The following is a 23,685-nucleotide window of genomic DNA, read 5'->3' on the forward strand; positions in this document are numbered from 1 at the left end:
AAAGTAGGGAGGATTTTCAGCATGTCTTCCCTGTAGTACCACAGAGGAACATGGTGCTTGGCAGGAAAATACGAGCTGTCACCACTGTGATCAGGAGCTGCTACAGCTGAGGTCGGCAGTTTGCACACACGCCGAGGATCCACATGGGATGGAGGTGTTCTGGGATCATGTTATAGAGAGCTATATCATGTTATATCATGTTATATGTTGGCTGAGCATCTCTCTGCTTGCATGGAAATGTTTGCATTGCCAGGAGGTTTTAAAATAATTTGATTAAATTAGGATTTTGAGTGGAAAGCTCTCTGAATCTAGTCTTTTGCCCTGGGATTTTAATGAAATCTTCCCAGGGGTGTGAGTAGGATTGATGTCCTTGCACATGTCCCACCGTTCCCCGATGGCTCTTTCCGAGCCGAGCAGCTGTGTCCCAGCAGGAGCAGGTGGTGAAATGGTCGAGCTGGCTCCGGCAGGAGGGGAGAGTCGGATGCTGGAGCACAGGGCTCGGCTGTGGAGCATTGTGCTGGGAGCCACTGCAGCCAGATGTCTGGGCAAACACAGCCAGGAAGGAGCTCCCCACACAGTGGTGCTCTGGCATTAATTTACCATCAGTAATGCAAGAGTGGGTTATGACTTTATTCTTCCCGGAGAAAGTATTCCAGCCACTAGCTCAGATATTCAAGACCTCCGGTGATGTACGAGTGGTTTTCTTCTAAACAAACACAGCTTAACCCTTGAGTTCTATTAAATCTATCACAGACGTGCAAACTGAGGAACTTCTCTGTAAAAAACAGGTATTTTTCTTTAATTTTGAGGTGCTGTGTGACACAGCAGAAGTGTTAGTTGTTCTTTCACCTGCTAGCCTCAGAGCAAGTATCAGAGGGGAGGCTGGCTCCATCCTTCCAGACAATGGGATTGGTATGAAGAGGTGAAGCAGTTGCCCAAGCTCACATGGTGTGTTGGTGGCAGAGCTGTCAGTTTATCTGATTCCCCTGCCAAATCCAGTGCCTTGGGCCAATGCTGACCATTCTCTTCATCTCATGTTCATTACTGATGCCTGTTGAATAAGAACTGGTACTTCTTTGTTTCTGCTGTGTTGCTGGCTCTGTTAAGGACGGGGCTTTTTTATCCTGGTTCTCCAGCAGATACATCTCACAATTCAGAGCAGAGAAACAAAGAGGGCTGAACTGTGGCCAGCACATCTCTGCAGTGCAGAAGCAATTGGAGTGTTTCACAAGTAGCCTCTCTCCCCATTATTTTCAGTTCTTGGGCTTTGCCTATGTGTGCCAGGACCAAGCCTGCTATCCCATGGAAGTCCCTCCTGCTTGCCTGGGACAGAGTTGCAGTGGGCAGTTCATCATTAGACCTTCCAAATTGCTGGGCTTTTTCTGTTGATTGAATCCAGTTGGTGACCAGCCATTGTAGAAGGGGGGTGAGCTGGCAGTCATTGCATTCTGACCTGCAAGCAAGGTTGAAGGTGTTTGCAAGCGCTCCAAACTCACACCTGAAGTACACATCTCTTGGTTCCATGGATTAACTGTTCACAGATGGGTCTTGCCCTTGCCTTGTGATAGACAGCCTAGTGTCATCTGCTCAGACAGTGCCAAATAGCATGTCTAGGAGAAATAGAGGGCATCTGTGTTGGCTTAGTGTGGTAGAATGTGTCCCAAACGCGCTGCTGATAGCTCAGGTGAACAGAGAATTCAGTGCTTGATCCAGCTGAGCAAGTTGCTCACTGGTATTTTTGAGATTGATAGGGAATGTAGTGGCTTCTGCTGGCTATATTGAAAAAGGTACAGGATGGAAAAACTAGTTCTTGATGAAGCAGAAACAAACTGGTTCTTCAGTGTCTCTGTTAGCAAGACAAATAAAACCCAGGAAAACATGTTTGGGTAGAGGTGCATGTGGGGTGAGTGCTGGGAGGAAATTCTTATTTTACATTTTCTGCTGAGGAAACAATCCTTGCTCTGAGAGTCTTACCCTCCACTTAATGGTGTTTTTCTTCCCTGGTGATGAACAGACGTCATCAGAAAGTCTCTTGTTGTTCCAGATTCTGTTTATCACGTATTTGAACAAAGACTTGACAAGGGTTTTTTTTCAGGTATTAATTATAGTTGACTGCAAGGCTAATCCATCATCCTCTTTAGATGGAGTCACTGGGTGTTGACTGATATAACTGAAAATGTGATCAATCTGCCATAGGTGAAGATGCAGCAGCTCTTCGTCAGAGCCATTTCAGTTTCACCCAACAATATATAGAAGAAAGGCTAATTGTATAATAACAAAAAACAACATTTGGAAGGAGATGAAAGATTCTGACATTACAGTTCTGTGATTTCTCATTTCAATTCCAAAGTGAGAAGGGAAAAACTGCATGGCCACAACTCATTTTATCAGGTGTTTCTGGGCATGATCACTCCTGAGTCCTGGGATGTTTTATCTTTTGTCATTCGTAGCATATGGATGCTGAAGTACAAAGAAGCTCAGAAAGCACCTGTGGTTTTCATAGCCCTCTGAAATGAGACTACAGGAGCCTTAGCCAAGATCCCAGCAGCTGAGCTGAGGGCAGAGCTGATCTTGCCCCAGCTGAGGAAACCAGTGCCTAAAGTCCACATTTGGGTTTATCTTTAAATGTTCCAAGTGCAAGCTCACATCTTCTGAAATTATATGTCCTGTTAAAGTTTGCAGTGATTCATGTGGAGTGCATTTTGTTGAGCAACCTCTTGGGTTTGTTTTGAAAGTAAGTGGCTTTGAATCTGTCTTGAGTAGTCTGGATCATTTATCTTGCCCTTTTCTGCATCTTCATGTGGTAACAGGGAAGTTGTTTAAGCAAACAAACATAATTCAGAGTATGGATTCCCCCTGAATATGGAATTGAGTAAAATGGGAGCATGAACATCTCAGATAAGGTTGCTGGTCCACATTGCACTTATTCCTTAGTTGGGATTTGAGGAAGACCTCCCCCCTGAGTGTGGTCCTCCTTTGTGCAGCTCTACCTTCACTGGTGGGAGACACATTTCCTGTAGTTTCCTGTTTCCATCTTGAGGCACAACTCCATCTCCCCCCAAAGATGTGTATTCACAAGTTATTGCACTGTCAACACCTTAAACCTGCCAACACTACTAAACTTTGCCCTCTGAAAGAAGCATACTTCTATTTTAGATCTCATCTGATAGCTAATATCTTGCATTTGTGCTAATTGTTTACCAACTAAGCTGGCCACAGTCCATTGCCCATCTGTGATGCGCTGCCATTAAATTGGTGGTCACTTGAAAACTAAGCAAGAGGCAGTGAGAAAGAAGCCTCAAGAGTTTGTTGAACTTGAGTGGCATGAGGGACTTGAGACATCTGGAAGAAAACAGCCATGCCAAATCAGTGTAGAGGGGTTTTTGTGGGTAATTCTTTTAACTGGAGTTGTAAAACTTGTTTCTGTCACAGAAATACAAACTAACCAAGCAGTCAATTTTTCTTGGCTTTTTTTATAAAACATCAGCCTAGCCTGAACAGAATTAAATTTGTGCCATCCTTGACAGTTGAAGTAAACCTGCCCTGTCATGGGTTTGATCTGTCTGATCCTGCAGAACTGGAGGGCTGCAGAGCTGTCATTTATTGCGTGTCTCAGGGTGATGCTGAAAAATTCACAGTCCCATGAGTCAGCAGGAGGTTTTGCATTAACTTCAGGGTTGTAGTTTCACCTCAATTTCAAGGTCTCTGTTTTAATCTCAAGACTATCCTTGCTTTTCTGAGGAGCAAACCCCTTGATCCAGCTTGCACTTTATTTCTGATTAGCATGTTAGAGTGGAACCTGACCTATAATACTGGGAAATAAAATGCTTAAATAGCTAAAATGGGATTTGAAAAAATGCAATTTATTGAATGATTTCTCAGTCATTGATGCGTTTAGCAGGTACAGAAGACAAAATGAACTAAAACAGGCTTTGGCATTTCAGAAAGTGAGTCATTTTTTCTGTTGCATCATGTATAAACTTTTCCCTACTCGTGTATGTATGGTTGAAATTACTTTGAGGTTTTGAATTCTCACTTCAGCTCTCTGTTTTTTATTCTTTTCAAACATTACTGAAAGTGAATGCTGTGCTCACATTGCCTTGCTGTTTGGTTATTGTTTGTTTTGGTTTTTTTTAATAAGACAGTGGGCAACATACAGGTGGTTAAATGAGCTGGGGAGTTACTGATTTCTCATGTTTAGGTAGGAGTAAAAGGTGGATCCATAACATTATTCCAGGGGGAGCTGCTGACAAATATCCTTTACTCAGAGGGCCAGCCTTGAAACCCTTTGGCAGTGTGGTCATCTCTTCAGATTCTCAAGCATTTATAGAGGTTCCTTGAAATCAGTTTAAAGACCATGAACATGGTGCTGTTGCAACCAGCTGAGATAGTAAACAGGTGTGTCTTTCCTTAAAAGAGTGCAGGAGAGTACTCTGAGGTTCTCCATGCTGGAAGAATGCTATTGCTCAGAATCCCAGGCGTTCTGAGATAAAGACTAGGGCAGACAATGAGCACTGGGAGATGCCAGATAGAAATATGGTTTTCTAATGTAGTTTCTACAGGCCAGGACCAGCACAGAAGCCAGTTGCTCTTCACATGCTAGGACCAACACGATGTTGTACGTTTTTCTTGGCATGAAGAAATCCAGCAGACAGAGGTTTGTCAAACCTGTCCTTGTGTGCATAGGGAGACATGGATACTCCTCAGGAGTGAACTGGATGACCTTCTTTCTTCAGAGCTCACAGCTGCCACCTGCAGCTGAGCTCTGCAGGGACAGAGGACTTGCCCCAACCCCAAGCAGCTGGACAAAGTAACATCACCTGGGCATCCTCCCTTCAGGAAAATTGTCTGTAACTTACATTAGACCCAGCACTGAGGATCAGTGGTTTTGCTACAAGTAGCCTTTGTCATAGTGGTAGCACAGAGTTGGGTACAAAACACAGCTCAGAGGAGGAAGATTTACTGAAAAGAGCTTGAATGGCCGAGAAATGGGTGATACCACAGGCTTTTCTCCCAGCCGTCATTAATTTTATTGTGAAGGAGGGAAGAGTTTGGAGAAGGGTTTTGTTTGTTTGTTTGAAATGAAAAACCTCCAAACCTTTCATGTACCTGTTGTCCCAAATGTTTTTGGAACTAGTGTGCAGCTGCACAATCTGCCTTGTCTCATTAGAAACTGGCTTGATCTTCAGTCTTGTCAGATTCCATGAGAGTCTAAGAGATCTCTTAGAAGGATCAAAGGTGACTCTATGGTATGAGAGGGTAGGAATCTCCCAGCTTATTGAATGTCATCTGTGACAGTGCAGTGCTTGGCATGTGTTGTGTCAAGGCTCTGCAGTTACGGCATGCTGGAAATGTAAAACTGGAAAGGGCTTTAGGAGATGATCCTTTTCCTGGCAGTAGCAGGAGCTCAGCTGGTAGCAGTCCTGTGCAGTGTTTGTTGCTGCTTTGTCACTGAGCCTTTGTAGCTGCTGGGACCTGTGAGCCAGAGCAATGGGGTTGTCTCCACAGCTTTCACCCTCTAGCCATACAGATACAAAGTGTGTGAAAGAAGTTGCCGTTGGACCTGTCCCTCACGTGTCCCCAGTTAGTCATTGCCTGGAATCTGAAATGCTAAAGGCCTGGAGAAATCTTGTGAGGAACTCAGCTGAGTGTGCCAAGGTCCTCTGGGGTAGAGTTCAGCAGTCTGAAGGGCTCACCTGATTACAGCAAGGTTGTCATGCAGAGTGACTCACACAAGATTATCTTTGATGTCATGGAGTGTTTCTTCCCATTACAGTTGACAGGACATTTGGTCAGAGTATGGTAATAATGTAGGTTCGATCCCCCTGTGGGCCATTCACTTAATTGGGGATCCTTGTGGATCCCTTGCAACTCAGAATATTCTGTGATCCTGTGACAACCTGCTGGCTGCAGTTGTGATGGGGTTTTACTTGCTGGGGCTGCAGGGTAGTGCTGGAGCATGAGATGCCCTCTTGTGCAGTCTGGGCAGCGCAGCTGGATGCTCCCATAGCTTGTGGCATCTCTCTGGGCGAGTGGCACAGCTGAGTGTGGGCAAAGCCAAGCATGGACCTTTGCTTTTCAGTTTTAAGTGAGGATTTCAGCTTTAGGTTGCGTTTATGGAAAGGAGCTTGAGGTTTGGTTTGTAAAAGAAAAAAAAAAAATCTTTTCAAAAAGTAATTTGTTTCTGCTTTCTGTGAGCAAGGCTTCCAAACGGACTCGGTCAGTTCTGCAGTATGATCAACAGGACTGGAAAAAAATACCAAGTGAAGTAACGCAGTGGCTGTGGTAAACATGAACTGGGGCCTTGGATGTAGCTAATGGCATACCACAAAAGAGTCTCCTTTCACCCACCACGGATGGTGCCAGCAGCAAGCACTGCCAGCGCTGGCGTCTAGCAGAGGAAAGCATCATTTGGCTCCCTTTTGGATTTCATTACTCTTCCTGCACTCCCTCCTGCTCACAGCAAAAGCCTTTCCAGTTGTAAAGAAGTGAATTAACTGCCTTGGTGTCAGTGATGGATGAGGCGCTTTCTCCCCCTTCAAAGAGAGGAGCCGTGCCGGTGAATGCGGGACGGCAGAGTTGAAAAGTCCAAGTGGAACAGGAGAGCCCGTGTGGTGACCCAGCTGTCAGGCAGGACACCCTGGGGACTGCTCCCGCTGCTGCCCTGTCAGTGGGGAACAAAAACCACTCTCAGCATGCTCGCCCGGCCTCAAGGCTCTTTTTTTTGTCTGTGTCCTGCTTTCAGTGGACTTGGGCACATCCCTGAACACACAGCAGCCGTTTGTGTGGGTTCGGGGAGCCTCAAAGGCTTTCACAGGGAGCTCCTCCAGGCTGCACAAAGCAGGGTTACCACGCTGGTACTCGGGAGATCTCCTTTCAGGCGTCCATGGCTAATCATATTAAAGGTGACCTCGTGGGCAGCGCTCTCCATTGTTGCCATATGTTTTGTCCAGTGCTTGAGTGATGTTGTGCATTGGAATGTATTCATGCATCGCCTAATTTAATCACCAGGCTTAATCCCCTCTCCTGTTCTACACCCTTAGAATTTACTGGCTTCTTTCTAGCCTCCCGTGTATTGTTTGGGTCTCCTTCACAAGCTAATATCGATGCCTAGAAAGATTTTTATTTATTTATTTACTTTCAGAAAGTATTAAAAAATATAATCTCAACCATAAGCCCAGCAACCTCTCCAAAGGGAGAGCAAGCACAGTGGATGCTCTAGCAGGCTGATCCTTCTTCCCTGTGATCTTTTCCTTCCAGCTTTTCCATAGAAAATTAGGGATTAGGCTCATGGGTTTAAAAAAAATAAAAATACTACGAATGGAAAAATGACTGAGAAAGTGGTGTGTTTCCTTTTAATATTGTTGGAATAAATAACTAATTTTAAGAACTTGACTGTCTCTGTAAAATATGGTGTTGGTTTCTGCCTTTAAAACTTACTGCTTTGGTATGGACAACTCCTGTTCCAGGGCTGACTGGACAAAATTAACCCAACAAACACCCAAGTCCATCAAGCTGGGAAACTGAAAAGCCTGATTTATGCAAGACTACTGCAAAACTCAGAGAGCTGTGCAAGGGCTGCTGTCTTTCACAGCAGACAGGCATTTCTAGGGAGCAGGCCTTTGCAGAAGTCTTATAAACGTAATTTCTAAGGATTTTGGTAAGATTTCCCTGATCCAGCTGATACTGCCTTGTGGAAGGGTATGTTAAAAAGGGGAATTTGAGATTCAGTTGTGTTGTGACTTGCTTTACGTGTGGATGGGAGCAGTCCTGGCAAGGGAAGGCTGTGATGAGATTTTAGGGTGATACACAATCAGGTTGCTTGTATGCTGAACTAGAGGAAGGAAACCTTACACTTGCTGAGGCAGATTGTTGAATAAGCAACCTCACGCTTTGCTTCAGCTCTTAGATTCTTCTGCCCTGCATACAGAATGCTGGTACCCACACCTGTAAATAGTGGAATACATCCTGGATAATCTTTAACACAGATTGTACTTGAATTACAGCTTTGAGTTTCCCTCTGTGAATGAGTGTGCATGGGTACACACGAGATCCCTGCAGCCAAGTTCTCACACATGAGCTTGCTGGTCTTCTCTGACTGTGTGCTATGTTTTAGGTTTGATGGAAGGAGGGAGGGATGATGTAAAAGGTTGCAGATCTGTGGCTGGGTTTAAAAATAGTTTTAAAATACTATGTATCTTCATTTTAAAGAAATGCAATACTGCTTGGAAACCACAGCTACTGAACATAAACCATGTTGAGCCCCTTACATATGTTTCATCACAGTGCAGAACAGAGGGTTGTAACAGCCTGCTGTGCATTAGCACTGGAAGAGGATTCCCTGATCCTACCCCCACACTCCAACCCAGAGATCCACAGCACCATCATGGGTCTGACATCAATTTGGCCCTAGAAAAGTACCATAGAATTTACACTTTTTCAGTGTGAACCTTGCCAGAGCCCTTCCTGAAGTGCCTACATGCAGAAATTGCTTCTTTGCTGAAGCGCAGATGTGTTGGAGCCAGAGGACAGCTGGCCATGGGCTAGCTGGAGGGCAGGCTACCTGTTCCACTGGTCAAGTCTCCTGCCTACTGTCCACTCCTGCTTCCTTCTTTTCCTGTGACAGAGGAGCCTGGAGCATCTAGGAAAATGTGGATGGGAGCAGGTTGCTGCCAGAATTCAGCCACGCCACAGCCAGTCTCTTCCCAGGGGGGCCCGGCCATTGTGCTAACAGCAGCAGCCCTTGCTGTCCATGGGAATGGAGAGGGATGTCTTTGCAAGGCTTTGGATCTCCTACTCATGCACTGAGCAACTGTGCTTAGACATGCCATGGGATTTTGGTGAAGTCAGGGAAAGGAGGTCATGGCACACGGCTGGCCTGTACCCAGGGAGGAGGGTGCCAGCCCTGCCATGGTGGGATGGGGAGTGGTGTTCTGTGGCATGCAGCCTTAGGAGATGCTCTGCAGCTCTGAGTGTGTATGGCAGGAGATGTCTTCCCATCCCCGTGCTGTAACAGTGTCAGGAGGTAAAACGTTTGGCTAAGGACACGGTACAGCTGCCTGCAGTCCTGGCAGGTTGTAACACACTGCAAGGAAGTCCAGGTTGTCCCCAGGGACTGAGCAAAGCTTGAGGCAGCAGCACTAGGTCTGGACTTCAGGACTGCCAGGTATTCATAGCAGCACCCAAATGGATGGGGGAGAATGGTGTGTCTGTCAAACTGAGATCAGTGTGGTGTAATCAGGGTATTCTGCTCTTCACAGTCCCAGTTAATGAGTTGCAGATATAACTAAACCTAGAAATACTGTTGTGATTGCTCTTGATACCTGGTAGAGCTCTTTCCATGTAAGCATAGGGGCTGTTCATATTTCAATGGATTTATCTCTTATATGGAGTGTATTACAAACTTTATCTGTCTTCCAGTGGGACTCTACAGAAATCCCTCCAGGCATGAGGCAGTACCTGGGTGCTGAATTAATCTGTGCTTCTGGATTCTCCCAGATCCATTACTGGCTTAGCAAGGGAAGCAGTTTGCATTAACAAACTTAAGAAAATAGGATTTGCTGTGTTTGATCTGCCCTCGGTTCATTGTATCCTCCCAGTAGCAATGACAAAGACCGGGCACATTGGGAAGGCACAAAATGGTCACAGGGAAGACACAAAATAGGCTGATTTGTAAAACATGTATCAGCATCCTCCAGGGCTCATGGGCTGAGGGAAAGTTGTGCTATAGTCAGGTTCAGTAAAAGACACCAAACCTTTCTTCCTCCACGTACCCAGACACATCTGCACCCACAGCTCTTACCTTGCCTTCCTTGTGCTTTGAGCCATTTGAAGACATCACAGTGTCACATCCTCCTCCAGGTAACCATTGCTGTCTGCTCTGTTCCTGGTGTGAGGCTGGGGCAGCTCTCAGAGACTGTGTGGTGCTTTGGGAAGGGCTGTTTTTCCCCTCATTTTTCATCTAATATTTCTGGTGTTCATGATCTGCTTTCCATTAAAGAAACTGCCTGTGGGGCACCACCGTGTTTCCCTTGTGGTGCTGTGTGCCTTAGCAGAGCTGTGCACCCAGCAGGGACTGGATGTACCTTTCTTTGGGAGCTGCTGGCTTCTGCAGTGCTGTTCTCTACTGACCATGGGCTCTCACAAAACAGCAGGGCCAAGCACAAAGTTAAACTTCAGGCTGCTTAAACTTGGAGTCAGTAAGTTAAGACCTGTTTTCAGACGTGGCTGTCAGGTGTCTGAAATAATAGCAGTTTGGGATAATAACCTGTTACCTTGTTGTACCCTCTAATAACAGCATACCAAGCAGGACTTTAGAGAGAGTTTCTACTTGGTTGTTTCACTTTTCATCTAAAGCAAATGTGGAACACACCAATTGCTTTTCTTTCAAGCTCTCACATAACGTTTTGGGACAGAAATGCCTTAGGGATCTCTTTCTGACCAGGCTTTGTTTTTCTCTGTCAGCTCAAGGTAGCCGCACCACCGAACCTGTGACAAAGCTGGTGTTGGTCCCATAGAACCCTCAGGTCCTGGCTGTGACTGACCAACTGGGGCTTGGCAGGATGAAATTGCTCCCCTGTTAACTGTTTCCTACTAAGCTTGCAGTCATCATTAGTTTTCAAAATGCAAGAATTTTCTGCCGCTCAAAATCTCTTGTGTCAACTGAGGTTGGCAAAGCCCAGCTTGTGAGGGTTTTGTTACTGCACAAGGTGAAATCAGTGAAACTGTCTTTTGTCAGAGTATAGATGGGACTGGGAGTCGCAAAAGAGCTGGGAATACTTTAAAGGGAGGCTGGGAGACAAGCTCTGAGTAAGAGAAAATGAAACAGCCAAGCAGTGAAACTTGGCATGTGTCTTGTTAGTGTCACATTTTTTTAATGTGGCATTTCCTAGGGATGTTTTGCTTCTGTTTTCAAGTTGGTATATGTGTAGAAAATACTTTTAACTTCACTGACAGTTCCCTAGTGGTCTAGGGCATGCAGTGCAGTGTCACAATTTGTTAGCTTTTGAAGAAGGTATTTTTAATCCACAAATTCAAACTCTTCACAACTGTATAATCTGTATTTTAGTTTTGTGGTTTCCTAATCGTGCATGTAGAGAATGAGCTCATCCAGTTTATAAAATGAGCGGAAGTATTCAGCTCTTCTTTCTAAATAAATCTGGATCCATTTCTCTGTGGATTGCAACCGAAACCTCCGATGCAGGCAAGTGTGAATGCTTAAAAATAAACTCATTTGCAGTTTATATTTTTGCCAAGTGGTGAAAGTTGTCTCATGCCCTGTCTTTCTAGTAAGGCTCTTCAGCTTTGACTTGCAGCTGTGACATAAAAGCCAAGGGTGTGGTGCCAGCTTGCCATTTTGGTAACAGCATCTGCAAAGGATCTAGCCACAGTTCTTCCTGGGTTTGCTGTGCTGCTCAACCACCCATAGCAGAGGTTTTGGGGGGCACTAGCCATCAGTAGGGCAGCCCTCTGTGTGCCAGGGAATATGTGCTGGTGACTTCACTTCTGTGACAGGGAGACCCCCTCACTGCATCCCAGGGCTGATGTTTGGAGAGAAAGAGCTCTTGCAGCCTGTGGGATAATTTAGTAATAGTTTATTGTGGCTTTGGGTTCCAGGCTGGGAACCTTTGGGTTTCCAGATTAATTTAAGAGGGAAGAGCTCTCTTCTCCCTTCCATCTGCCATGTCTGAAATCCACTGGCTTTTCTCATGTTTTATGCAGCTGTATAGTGCAGGCAGCAGCTAAGTAAATGATAGGATTTTAAAATAAAAGTAAGCAGAGGGATTCAGATGAGAGTAATACCCCAAATGTGTTTCACGTCCTTCTCCTAGGCTGGATTGGGGTTTGATTTGACATTGACCTTAGCCACATGCATGGATCTTGTGGCCTGTTAACAGGGGCACTTTGCTGGCTAATGTGCTGAGGAAATGGGGCAGCAGGGACAGCTTCAGGAACCTCCTAGAGAATTTAAACCTTCACCTGGAAATTGTGCTTGTAGGGATGGGGAGAAGGAGCCTCACTGAGGAGGCAGTAGGTGTGATGTACCAGTTTAGGATCAATTCATGACTTTCAACCAGTGACAGCAGCAGTCCCATAATCAGGTGCTGAGATTGGCCAAATATTTGCTGTCTACAAAGCCAAAAGGAAAGGGCTGCTCCAACCCAGTGTGAGAAGTAACTTGTTGAGTTGGTAGCAAGTTTCCTTGTCTTTCCTCCTTTTTCCACTGTAGGACTTTTGGTTTGTCCTTTATTACCCCCATCCTGTCCTTACCACATGTTCTTCATCCACTACCCAGGGTCTTTCTCCAGCAATTTTGAGCTGCAGCACAAATAGAAAAGCTCATGGAAGAAGTGCCCTGGTCTCCAGAGCAGCTTCTTTAAGTGAAAACACAGCTGTGAGGTTTGCAGCCTGTGCTGCTGTAAGGGCTCATCCAGCCAGCACAGCCAGCACCGCTGCAGTGCTTCCAGCACACAGGAATTGGGAAATCCATTGTGAACAAGATTGAGTTTGATGGCCTGCGTGGAGGCAGATGGATGTATTTTTAAGGGATGAGGTGCCAGAAAACTCTGTGATTACGTTACTGGAGCATGGCTCGTTTTTTGTGGTTTTAAAAGTGAGTGTCAGGACTTCAAGACTATTTCTTTTTCGGGTCAAAACCGAAGTTTGGGCGGGGCATAAAAACCTGCTTGATGACTAAGTTTATTCTTAAAAAGCTTTCTAGAGCTGGAGAGGGGAGCCTTATTCCAACCCAGAGCAGATACCAGTCTTTTTAGACCTCCATGCAAATGGGGTTAAAACTGATTAAGTGCCCAGGGTGAAAAAGAAGCCCTGCCTTTCAGGAAACTGTTTTCAGTGTGATCTTTAGATCCAGTTCCCTGGTTTTTGTCTCAGAGGCTTGTATTCTGCCTCTGAAGCTCGTATTCACCCTCCTTGCCCTGGGTGAGTTCTTTCTGCTTGAATGCCCCCACATCAGTGGAATTACCTTGACCGGTTCCAACCCAGGCTGGCCTTACATCGCCCCGCGACTGGGAGAGCTCAGATCTGACCTGGTTCCTCGGCTGAACCAATAATACCTCTCTGACACAGTGCATGTGTGGGGAAAACTTTTCATCTCATGACAAAGGTTTGATGCTCAGAGCCAAGGCTGGGAACAGAGGATCCAAGCCAAGCCTTTTACTCAAGGGGCATGCAGAATTTGCTCAGCCAGGTCAATATAGGGACTGGCAGCGTTTCAGCAGCCAGCAGTGCTCCTCATGCTCTTTTCTTGTTGGAGCTACCAGGCTTTATAACATCACTGAGCCTCCAGCTGCTGCAGGTCTAAAACATTCTTTAAAATGAGGATGGCTGCTGGCTGCACCGAAACCCAGGCAAGTCTGGAGGTCGTGACAATGTAAAACACTGTTCACTCTTTCTGAAAATCTCTTTTTAGGCTTGGTGGAAGAAGCCACAAGATGTAGGGAGCTTCCCTGACACCCTCACCAAGGCCTGTCTGCCTGAGCAGGGCATGGGGTCCCCTCAGGAGAGTGCACTGAGGGGCAGCTGCTTCTTCTGCTTCACTGGTGTCTCATATCTGTGCACTGGTTTAGTGTCTGCTCACCTATGCTGAGGGTGGGATGGGAGCTTTGGGTGCAGATGAAGCACGTCAGTGTCTGGCAGATGGGGGAACAAGGAGCATCCTGCTGTCAGCCAGCTGCATCCTCAGCTGAATTTAAGGATGTAGGGATAGAGAGTTGGAGTATGTTACTAATCCAAAGAGTGGGGTAATTGTACAAACAAGTGCACACAGCCCTCAGTGCTGTGGGCTCAGGAGATGACTTTCCTTGAAGTGGCTTTCCTCAAGAAGGTAGTGTTACCTTCACCTTGAGCTTGCAGTATGTGCCACCAAACTACACCAGGAATCTGTGAGGGCTTCTGTGTGCTGTGTGTATGTTCTCTTGCTCCATTGACCAGTCACAGGATAGTGTGCTCACACCTGCTTGGTGCCTTAAAAGAGATACTCCCATCCATGGAGTCAACAGCATACTGCCCATCAAAAAACCTGCCCCAGCCCCTTTGAATTTCAGTGCTTTGCTCCTCTTCTGTTTGGGTGTATTGCAGTTGTGTCTGGTGATGAGTGAGCCTATCCATCACTGTATCCAAAGAGATCCAAATTACTCCTTTTGACAGCTCTTATTCATATACCTCCCTGTGTCTCTGACATCTCAATTATTGATGGGGCTCTCCTGGTAGGCAGCACTCTGTTCTCAGCATGGCTGCCGTCCAGCTCCCCTTCCCATTGAGTTCATGCACACACCATGCTGAACACTTCTTTATGTGCAGAGCCACTGGAGTGGAAAGGGATCTTTATTAGCATGTGAGCTCCAGGGCTGCACAACCAAAGGGGGCAGTGCAAGCCAAATCACACCGCAGTTCCATGCTGGGAAATTTGCTCTCCCCCTCCTCTCCCAGGGAAGCCCAGCAGAGTAAAATGAAATTATTTCACATGTTTAATGGCAAAGATCCCTTGATCTGATAAACCTCCCTTGTGATGGGGGTCGCCCTGCACGTGCATTTCTCTAAGAAACTTCAGTCCCCCATTGCCCCTGCAGGTATAAAATACAGTATTCTTGGGAGCAGTGCCTTTCCCTGTGCTGTGGTATTAGCTTGTTTGCTGGCTTTACAGCAAGCTTCTTTTGACAAGGAACACTGACACACACAAAAAGGAGCTTCAAAGCAGCAATGTGATGTTGGAGCAATGTTGTCAAATTGGTTAAGAGTTAAAGCTGTGCCAGAGGGGTAATTGTAAAATGTTGCTAGTTTTGTAGGGCTTTGTGTGTGCAGGAGGTTCTGGATATCTTGTAACCTTGCTGCAAAAGTCAGATAGAAGAATGATGAAGTGGTCGAGCAGCTCCTGACATTTGTCCCAGCCTTGCCCTGCAGCCTTCTGTGATTCAGAAGTAACCAGAGGTTTTGTGTGTAGTGAGTGAAGGCAAAAGGAAAGGGCATCTGCTGGAGAAGATAGGACCAGAGAGAAGCAGTGCTGTAGGGGTGCAGAGAGCTGGGAAAGGACACTTGAGCTCTGCTGCCACAGACTTTCAAAGTCTGTGGCAGCAGGCACTTCATAGATTAGCTTTAGCATGAGAGAAAAAAATCTGTGCTGACCTTCCAAAGCACTGGTGTGCTGGGAAGCATGAGTGCCTTTGCAGTGAGCAGGGCAGTGCAGAAGTGACAGTCTGGTCAGTGGAGCTCTCCTGAGGCTCCAGTGGCAGAGAGGACCCAGTTGCAAGATGTTGAGTGGGTGTGGACAACCTTGTTAAGCTTAGCAGGAAGCTTATATTTTCTGCATTCCCAGTGTGCTAGTTCTTCCCTAGCTGACTTACCTGCTGGCTTTCCACCCTGTGATGAGTTTTGCTTGAGGGCTTTGTGCTCTCTGCAGAGGCCAAATACCACCAAAGGAGCAAAGGCAGCCAGATTGTTGCTGGTGGTTGCATAGTCAGAGCTTGACTGTTCATTTGGGGTCTGTAAGGACTCCTGGTGACAAGCACAGCTCCCCTCTTCCCCTCTCCTGGATGACCATGACAGTGCATCAGCAGGGCAGATCTGCAGAAGACATGGGTTGTGAATCAGTGACAGCATGGCTGCCTTGAGCTTTGGTTGCTGGGACAGATCTTTAGTTACACACCTCTCGGTGTGACAGCCTGACCCTGACCTTTCTCTGAGTGTGGTCCTCATGTCACTGTGGGTGATGGCAACATCCTTTTGCCTGACAGCATTGACCCAGATGGTCAAGCCATGTATAATCACTGTCCAGGCCTTGCTGGCACTGGTAGGTGATGCAGAAATGGCTGAGCATGCCAAGCAGGGTGTGTTTTATTTGTCTGGAATACCATGAGCAGACAAAGAAGGATTAAAATAACAGAAAGTTGAAAACCCGTTATCTTTGGGAACTGTGATCTTTCCTTTCTGGATAGGCAGGTTCCATGGGACCTCATGCCCCCTAGATAGTGGAAAGGTCACCTTCCCATACCTGATTGCCCCAAGGCTTTTCCTGGCAGCCTGTCAAAACAAGGCTGTTTTCCTTCCCAGCCTTTTTCCTTTCTTCCTTCCTTTCTTCCCTCCCCCTGGACTTGTGTCCTTGCACAGAGGTGGTTCCACCCTTAAGCTGTGCTGGGCACCCATGCCCAGGTGAGCCATAACCAGAGATGCTCAGCTAGTGCAACCCCAAAGCCCACTTGGCTGAGAGCTGCAAGCAAGAGATTCAGGCACTCCTGAGTTCGTCCTGATCAAAACTATTGTTGAAAGTTGCCAAAGCCACAATTTTGCCAAATTTTGCACTTCCTTTTGTGCTTCATCTCTACTGATTCTGTGGTGCAGTGCCTTTTCCACAAAGAAAAGGATCTGGTGGATCTGTGTCTGTGATAACTGCTGTCCCTTTGGCCTCAGAGGTGCTTCCTGATTCTAGCAGGAAAGCTTTGGAAAACCTGGCCCAGAAGAAATGGCTTTAGTCAGTTCCCAGTTTCTCCTTCAGTTCCCCAAACCAGGGACTCTGCTTATAGAGTCACATATGGCCAGTAAGGTGATTGCTTGTCTCCCTTGGGGAGGTTCTTTGTTTCTTGATGATCTCCTGCTCCCATGTGGTAGCTGCCATGTGCCATCATAGCATCTGGAGAGGCTGGATCCACAGTCAGGCTTCATGGATCTTGGTCAGAAGAAGCATCCCCAGCCAGCCCTGCTGGTCCTGCCATGAACACTGCTCTCCAAAGTGGATCTGAATGATCTTGCTTGGTGCAAGGTCAGGGCTTGCAAGAAAGGGAGCTGTGGAGAGTGTTAAGGGGTCACTGTCTTGACAGTGCAGTGAGCTGTGATGTGTGTGCCATGGGCACTCATGTTATGTGGTGTTGCACGAGCTTGTGTTTCAGAATGGCTTACACTGGTAGAGCTGTGGAAGTCAAGGGAGCTCAGCTGAATTTGGCCTCAGCCTAGTACTTGGTTCTTAACTCAATATTCAAGGTGGTGAATTTTTCAATGATTTCTTGGCATGCAGTTTTATTTGGGTCAGTGAGAGCACAGTGTGTGACTTCGCTACTCTTTAGGGAAGGGAAAATCAGTGCATCGTCTAGTGATTCAGCACTCAGAGTTTCTTTACAGCCTACAGGAGAAAGATGTTTTAATTCTGTGTACATTCCTGAATAAGCCATTAATTTGAGCTAGCAATTTTCTTGGAGCCTAGAGGAGAGGAATCTGTGATCAAATGCAGTGGCTCAACACTGCGCTCCTCGTTTCCTTGCTTAAAAAGGTCGGGCTCATCGTAACAAACCTCCTTTGACTTTTAGCCCTTGTGGTGATCTTCCCAGACCATTTCAAGAGTCCTGCACAATCCAGCACTGGCAACAGCCCTACTGATAGTAATATCTGTCACCCCAAAAACATGTATGAAGACTAGCAGCTACCTCCTCTAAAGGATGAGTTGCCCCTCTTACCCTCCCTGCTGGCTCCTGGTCAAGGTCTGCAGCTCTTTAGCTGAGCCCAGGGGCTCATGGCTGTGAGAGCTGGTGGGACACTGACCTTCCCCAGGGTAATGAGGAGCTGCTTGGATGTGCAGGGCTGTTGCAGAACTCAGTTCCATGCTGTTTTCTAGGGAGTTCAGTGTATAAAATCACTGAAGACATTTTCAGCAAAAAAGTCTCCCCACAGAACAATTCTGTTGCTTGTTGAAAGAGGATTAATTTTTCCCCCTTAATAAAACAAGCTGTGTTTGAAATCCAAAAACCCTTGCTGAATGCCTTCTTGGAGCTGCAACCAAAGCAGCTTCCAGGTCCCATTATAGCCTGCTGCCGGAGGCAGATCCAAACTGCAAACCCTTTTAACAGCTCTTTAATAACTCTGCACAGAAGGAAAAATCTGTCACCTTTCCCTCTGTGGTTTCTCCTCTGTTCTAATGCACTGGAGGAACGAGATGGAGCCGGGAAAGTTTTCAGAGAAAGACTCGTGGGAACTACAGCTGCCGATGGAGAAACTCATTTCTGTAGTGTCTGAGGGGAACCGCAGTCGCTCTGGGGAAGGGTGGTGTGTGTGGGTGGGTTTGGAGGGCTCAGCTGTTACAACCCGTGCATTTCAGAGGAACCACGAACACTTTATAGTAACAAAGGGTGGAAAAAGCAAGAGGTTTCTGCAATGCATGTGACTTTTCCCTGAGGTTTGGAACCCCACAGTATGTTCCAGGCCACGGTGTTTGCGTGTCAGCCTTGGTGAGTTAAGCTTTCTCCCACAAGCCTTGCTTGAAGTTGCTGTAATGACCAAAAGCCTAAAATGTTTCTTTTTTTTTTTTTTCTTTTTTTTTTTCCCTCTCTCTCTTTTCATTGTCCCACACCCCTTCTCCTCTGTGCAGATGAAGCTTTCATTTACCTTGGACCAGGAGAGTGGGATGCCTCAGGGCTGTTATATCTATCAGTACCGGGACAGCAACAGGTAAGTCCTGTGGAAGATTACACGCAGCAAACATGGGAAGGTGCAGTGAAAGGAGACTGCCCTGCCTTCTGGCAAAGGGATCACAACTGCTTGTACCACTTAAAAGTAGATTAAAGAAGGCCTCAGGCTTGACCTGAAACTGGGAACAGCTCCTGTAAATGCCAGATTCTTTAAAATGCACGAGGCCCTGCAGCCCCCTTTTTTTTTTCTCTACCTTTTAAAAGCTGCTTTTATTTGTCTAAAAGGCCTGCTCTTGGGTACCTCAGGCTCTGACAGAGCTCACCTGGGCTTTACCCAGGGATGTTTGCAGCTCACACTCTGCATTGTTGGGGTGACTCTGGGAGCATGGCCTGGGGGAAAGCACCCAAAGGCTGCAGAGCACTTGAAAGCAGAGCCCTCACCTGTGCTTAGCTAGACCCACAGAGCACCCTATTGTCTCTGCTGAAGCTCATGCAGAGGTTCACTGAGTGCTCTGTGTGGTACCATAGCCCCAGTGCAGCTACGTGCTCTGTTTTTGTAAGATACTATATAATATTCAAGTTTTGGATGTGTTTGGAGCACAGAGTCCTCTATTTCTAGGTATTCTGCCTATTTTTACTAGCTGCTGTAGTGAATTGGCACCCAAGATGTTTTTATTTCAAATCACATTCTCATTATCAAATTGACAGCAGCAGCAGAGTTCAGGATATTTCTGTGTTTGCCCTGAATACCAGCATGTCATAAATCCATGGCCTGTTACTCCACCCATGTAGTTCTGCTTCTTGCCAGTTATTCAAGTTAACCTAAAAAATGAGACTATATGAAATTGTCAATGAACATAACAGTCTGTAATTAGATCTGCACAGAAAGGCCAACAAGAGCAGTCCCAGCAAGGAATAGGGACATCTGCAAATGCACAGAGCAGTGTTTTAGCTGAGAAATCTTAATATTTAAACAAGAAAGGAGATAATTTGTGGCAGACTCCTTCCTGCCTATGGGTGGGTGATTAGCACGTGGTACATGGTCCCATCCCGAGTATCCCAGGCCCAGAGCCTTGTATGAGCAGAGCTGGTGTCTCCAGCACCACCAAGCTCACAGGGCAAGGTGCAGCTCAGCGCCAAAGCACCAGATCAACAAGGGAGGAGCGTCTGTTTTTGAGGGTTTTCAAGGCAGTGGCACACAATGGACAGTGAGGAAAAGAACCCTCCCCCACCTCCCCGACCTGCTGGGCTTCGTTGAGGATGTTTATAGACCAGTGTTTCTGATTGTGTGGTGTGTATCTCAAAAATCAGCAGTTGTGGTTTTTCTGCCACAGACCCTCCTCTCCCCAGGCTCTAGTGGGTGTTTTCTGCCATTGTTTGAGGAAACCCCAGGGACATGAGTAGAGCTGTTTTGTTTAAGTGCTAAGGCCAGTAGCAATTCTTCTTGGAAACCTTGCTGTTAGCTGTGAGAGGCCCAGTGTGTGACGAAGTAGCTTTGTCAGGTTAACAACTGTTGATTGAGAGATGTATGGCTGTGTCCTGTGATTCTGGCAAGCATGGGAGCTGAGCCACCCTGGGCCATGCCAGCCAGGATCGTGGCTTGAAAAAAATACATTGTGGGCAGGATGAGTGCAATTGCAAGTAAATCTAGATTTTGCATGTGCCTGACAGATCCAAACTGCAATTACGCCTCCATGCAGGCCCCTGTACTTAGAATTTCATAGCTTGCCTGACCAACCTGGGGGGAGCAGGATCCCATGTCCCAGGGAGAGCCTTGCTAGGTTTGCACACACGCTTACCCTCTAAACCCTGCGTGCAGCCCACTGCTTCTGACAGTCCTTGGCTGGGGAACTGAAGCATGAAGGTCTGTGCTATGGCTGACACATTCTTGCAGGTAAAATGCCCTTGAGCCGAACATGTGCTTGGTTCTGGTTGTACCCTGGGTGATTTTGGAGGAGCTCATATGTGCTGCAGCTTTGTTAGCAACAAGAACTTTAAATTTGCATAGTGTTGGGAAACACCAGATGTGGCTCCTGCTCAGCCAAGCAGAGACTGTTCTTCTCAAGCACTGGGCCTGCCATAGGGTTAATCTGATGTCCATGCAGTAACATGGCACTTGTCACGATGGCTCTTCTTTGTAGTAATTTTCCAGGGTAACTTGTAGGGCTTGTGTTCTCCCAAGTGTAGTTAGGCTTTGACAGTACCAATCAGGACTGAGGGGTAACAGCTCTTCTGCCTTCTGAAGATGTAGCCAGAAAATAAAGCAACATAACCTTGGTGTCTGCATTGTATTTTGGAGCCATTTACAGCCCAGAGAAGAAATACTGGTGACACACTGCAAGCTCATGCATGGAAAGGACTGGAAATATGCACCCTAGATCCCAGTGCCCTCAGCAAAGCATCAGACCTGGGATCTGCTCCAGGGAAAGACTCATGGCAGGCATCAGGTGTGTGAAGCTCTTGAGCAGCAGCTTTAGCAGGAGGAAGCTGAGGTGATTCTGGCTGGCAGAAACCCATTCTGACCTGGGGAGTGAACCCGGTGCCCCAGAGATCAGCTCCAGCCAGGCTGTGTGTGTCAAGGTTTGGTGTCACCCTGGTCACTGATGGAATGTCCCTTCCTCTCCAAGTGTCAAATGCTGTTCCAAGCTGCAGCCAGACGGGGCCACCGGAGAACAGCAGATGTTGGTCTCCCGCTTGGAGAACAAAGGACTGCAGCATTGCTGAAAGTGTAATTACTAGAGCAATTAAAATTTCTATTGATTAGGCTAGAAGTGCAAGTACCATACAGGCTCTTACAAGGGCAATCAATTGGAATTTGTTCCCTTTAAAATGATAAAACCCTTCCAAGAAAATATTGCCCCTCCAGTCACCTGTCTGTTGCCTGCCTGTCTACAGGAACAGGAACATTCATGGGCACAGCACTCGCCCACTCCACCCTCGGTGCCAAGCACTTTGAGTGGACTGGACTCAGTGGAACTTTAGAAGTCTTGGAAGCCTTGGATTGAGGGCAAAAGAGGTGCTGAACACCCAGCTGCTTGCCCTGCCCTTCCAACCCCTGCTATAATAGATAGGTATCCAGTGGCACTTGATAGTCCCAGTGGCAGCTTGGAGCTGTATGGAGGAGTGGGGCTGTTACTGCCCCTGCAGTCACAGGAATGAGACTGGGGGACTTCACTTCTCCTCTTCCTCCTGCTCAGACCTAGGCATTTTTATCCCCTGGGCTACCAGTCCTTCCCAGCCCGATTGTCCTTCCTGGCCCCAGAGGAAGTGGCTTGACCTGACAGAAGCAAGCAGTGTGCTTTCTCATTTTTAAGCCATGTTGCTTAAATTCTCCCTAATGGAGATCAGTGTAATGGCCAGAGCCCCAGGCTGGTGCTGTCCTGCAAGGGGGGCACTGTGTTGTGACACAGAGACAGAGAGTAATGGGTGCTGGGTGACACTTGGAACAGGAGCATGCTGTCAACCCTCAGATGGCCCTAGAGCAGTGACATCAAGTGGCGATGGCCCTGCCAGACATCCTGTCAGGTGTTGACACGGCACGTGTCAGGTGTTGACAGTGGGACTGGCTTTCTTTCACTGTCACTTGACACAGACTGAATTTCTCTGATCTTGCACAGGATCCAATAGCAAAACCCAGCCAGGCAGTAAAAGACCATCAAGTTAATTCACATCTACCATGGTTCATGAATCCTGTCCTACAACATGCACTCAGCAGGTCCCTGCTCCAGGAATGTGTTGTGGGCTGTGCTGAGGAAGCTCCAGCTGCCCACTCTGAAGGCAGCCTGCCCTTGTGCCTGGTCCTGCTCCTGTGGGCTGCCAGGCAGCAGGAATGATGAGGTTCTTAAAGGTTACGGCTCAGCATGAAAGACTTCTTCCAGTCTGTGTGCAGGAAGAGCCAAAGCCAATTTGAGATCCCCCTGGAAGAAATTAATTCCAAGAAGTCCAGTGTCTTTTGGCTGTAGCCAAGAAATAGAAAATGCAATCTGTTCTCTGCATTCACCATCACTATGCAGAGGCTTCTCTGGAGACCTTCTAGGCTCTGCCCAGCTACCCACAGCAAGTCTGATCCTTCAAATGCCTTTGTCTTCCCTCCCAAGACTCTCTGATTACTGCCATCTTTCTCAGATGATGCAGTGCTCAGGGTCTCTGCCATCCCAGACCCACCAGGGAGGTGTAAATCCCTGTCAAGCATGACACATTCTTGTCCCCAGCTGGTACTTCTATAATATGATTTTCCTGCTCCCTCAGTGTCCAGGTTTTGGTCTGGTTCTAAGGTCCCTTCCCCACCTCCCAGATTCCGCCTTTGCCAATAGACCAGCTTGCAGCTCACCAATGAATTTCATTTAAATTCTGTGCTGCAGCTGCAGTTTGTGTCAGGATTATGAATTTGCAGTGGGGTCTTTCATATTCTCTTCAGAGTAATTTCAAAACCCAGAGGAGCAGCATCTTGCATGGAAGCACTTAGAGACCTCTTAGAAAAGCAGCATTGGAGTATTGATCACTTTTTCTCTCTGGGGACCCAGAGTGCTGCAGATTGAGCTACTGTACAGTGTAGCCACTTGCGGGCAGCACCACACAACTCTTCAGAATGAGAAGTGAAAAACAGCTCCAGTTGAAAGGAAAAGTGGTGCCCCCTTTTATATAGAGATCAGTGATATCTGGTACATTGGATTATCACTTGAAACACTAGGACTTCAAATGTCAGGGTGCATGCAGTCCTGATGCTGACAGACTCATGATACATGATGTTGTTTGGGTTACCAATTGAGCTCCTCTGTGCAATCTTTTCATAAGGTGAATGTAATATCTGCAGTGATGTACCCAGTGTGACATCAAGAGAGCCAACCTATAATTATATGCTGGAATCGTTTGAATGGGTTATTTGTCACTAACATTTTAGCTCACTCCATTTATTGCTCCTATTCAGGACTGCAGCAGTTTTGGTGTAAACAGAGTTTGGGTTGAGGTTTGGGAGGGTTTGTTTTTCTGAAAAAGAGCAAAGAAGAATTGTTTGGAGTTTATTCTTTTTGCTAGAAGAGCTGTTGACTAGCAGTGCTAGGAAGAAAATATGTACAGCAGCTGACACAGCTGCTGATTTGTTTTCAGAGATACTTCCCAGGTGTACAGCTCATGTGTTGGACTTTAGCATGGACTTGATTGTTCTGCAATGAGCTGGCAAGTTTACCATGTTTTGTTCCTTTTGAGCAATTGAGGCTTGCAGAGTGGGTTGTTTGCACAAGGAGCTGCTGCACAGCTCACACAGTACCTGGGTGTGTGA

The 23,685-nt window shown here is 46.8% G+C and overlaps 1 protein-coding gene across 2 annotated transcripts in view; it reads left to right on the forward strand.

The window, feature by feature from the left end:
- Window positions 1–23,685, forward strand: part of DIS3L2 (DIS3 like 3'-5' exoribonuclease 2) — a 179,233-nt gene that overhangs the window by 123,773 nt on the left and 31,775 nt on the right. For both annotated transcript variants that reach the window (XM_085587227.1, XM_021544264.3), the window contains exon 15: window positions 18,368–18,447. In XM_085587227.1, coding sequence (XP_085443353.1) covers window positions 18,368–18,447 — 80 coding nt within the window. The remainder of the gene's footprint in view (window positions 1–18,367; window positions 18,448–23,685) is intronic.

Source organism: Lonchura striata, chromosome 9, assembly GCF_050655825.1.
Source record: "Lonchura striata isolate lonStrDom1 chromosome 9, ASM5065582v1, whole genome shotgun sequence".
Lineage (NCBI taxonomy): Eukaryota > Metazoa > Chordata > Aves > Passeriformes > Estrildidae > Lonchura > Lonchura striata.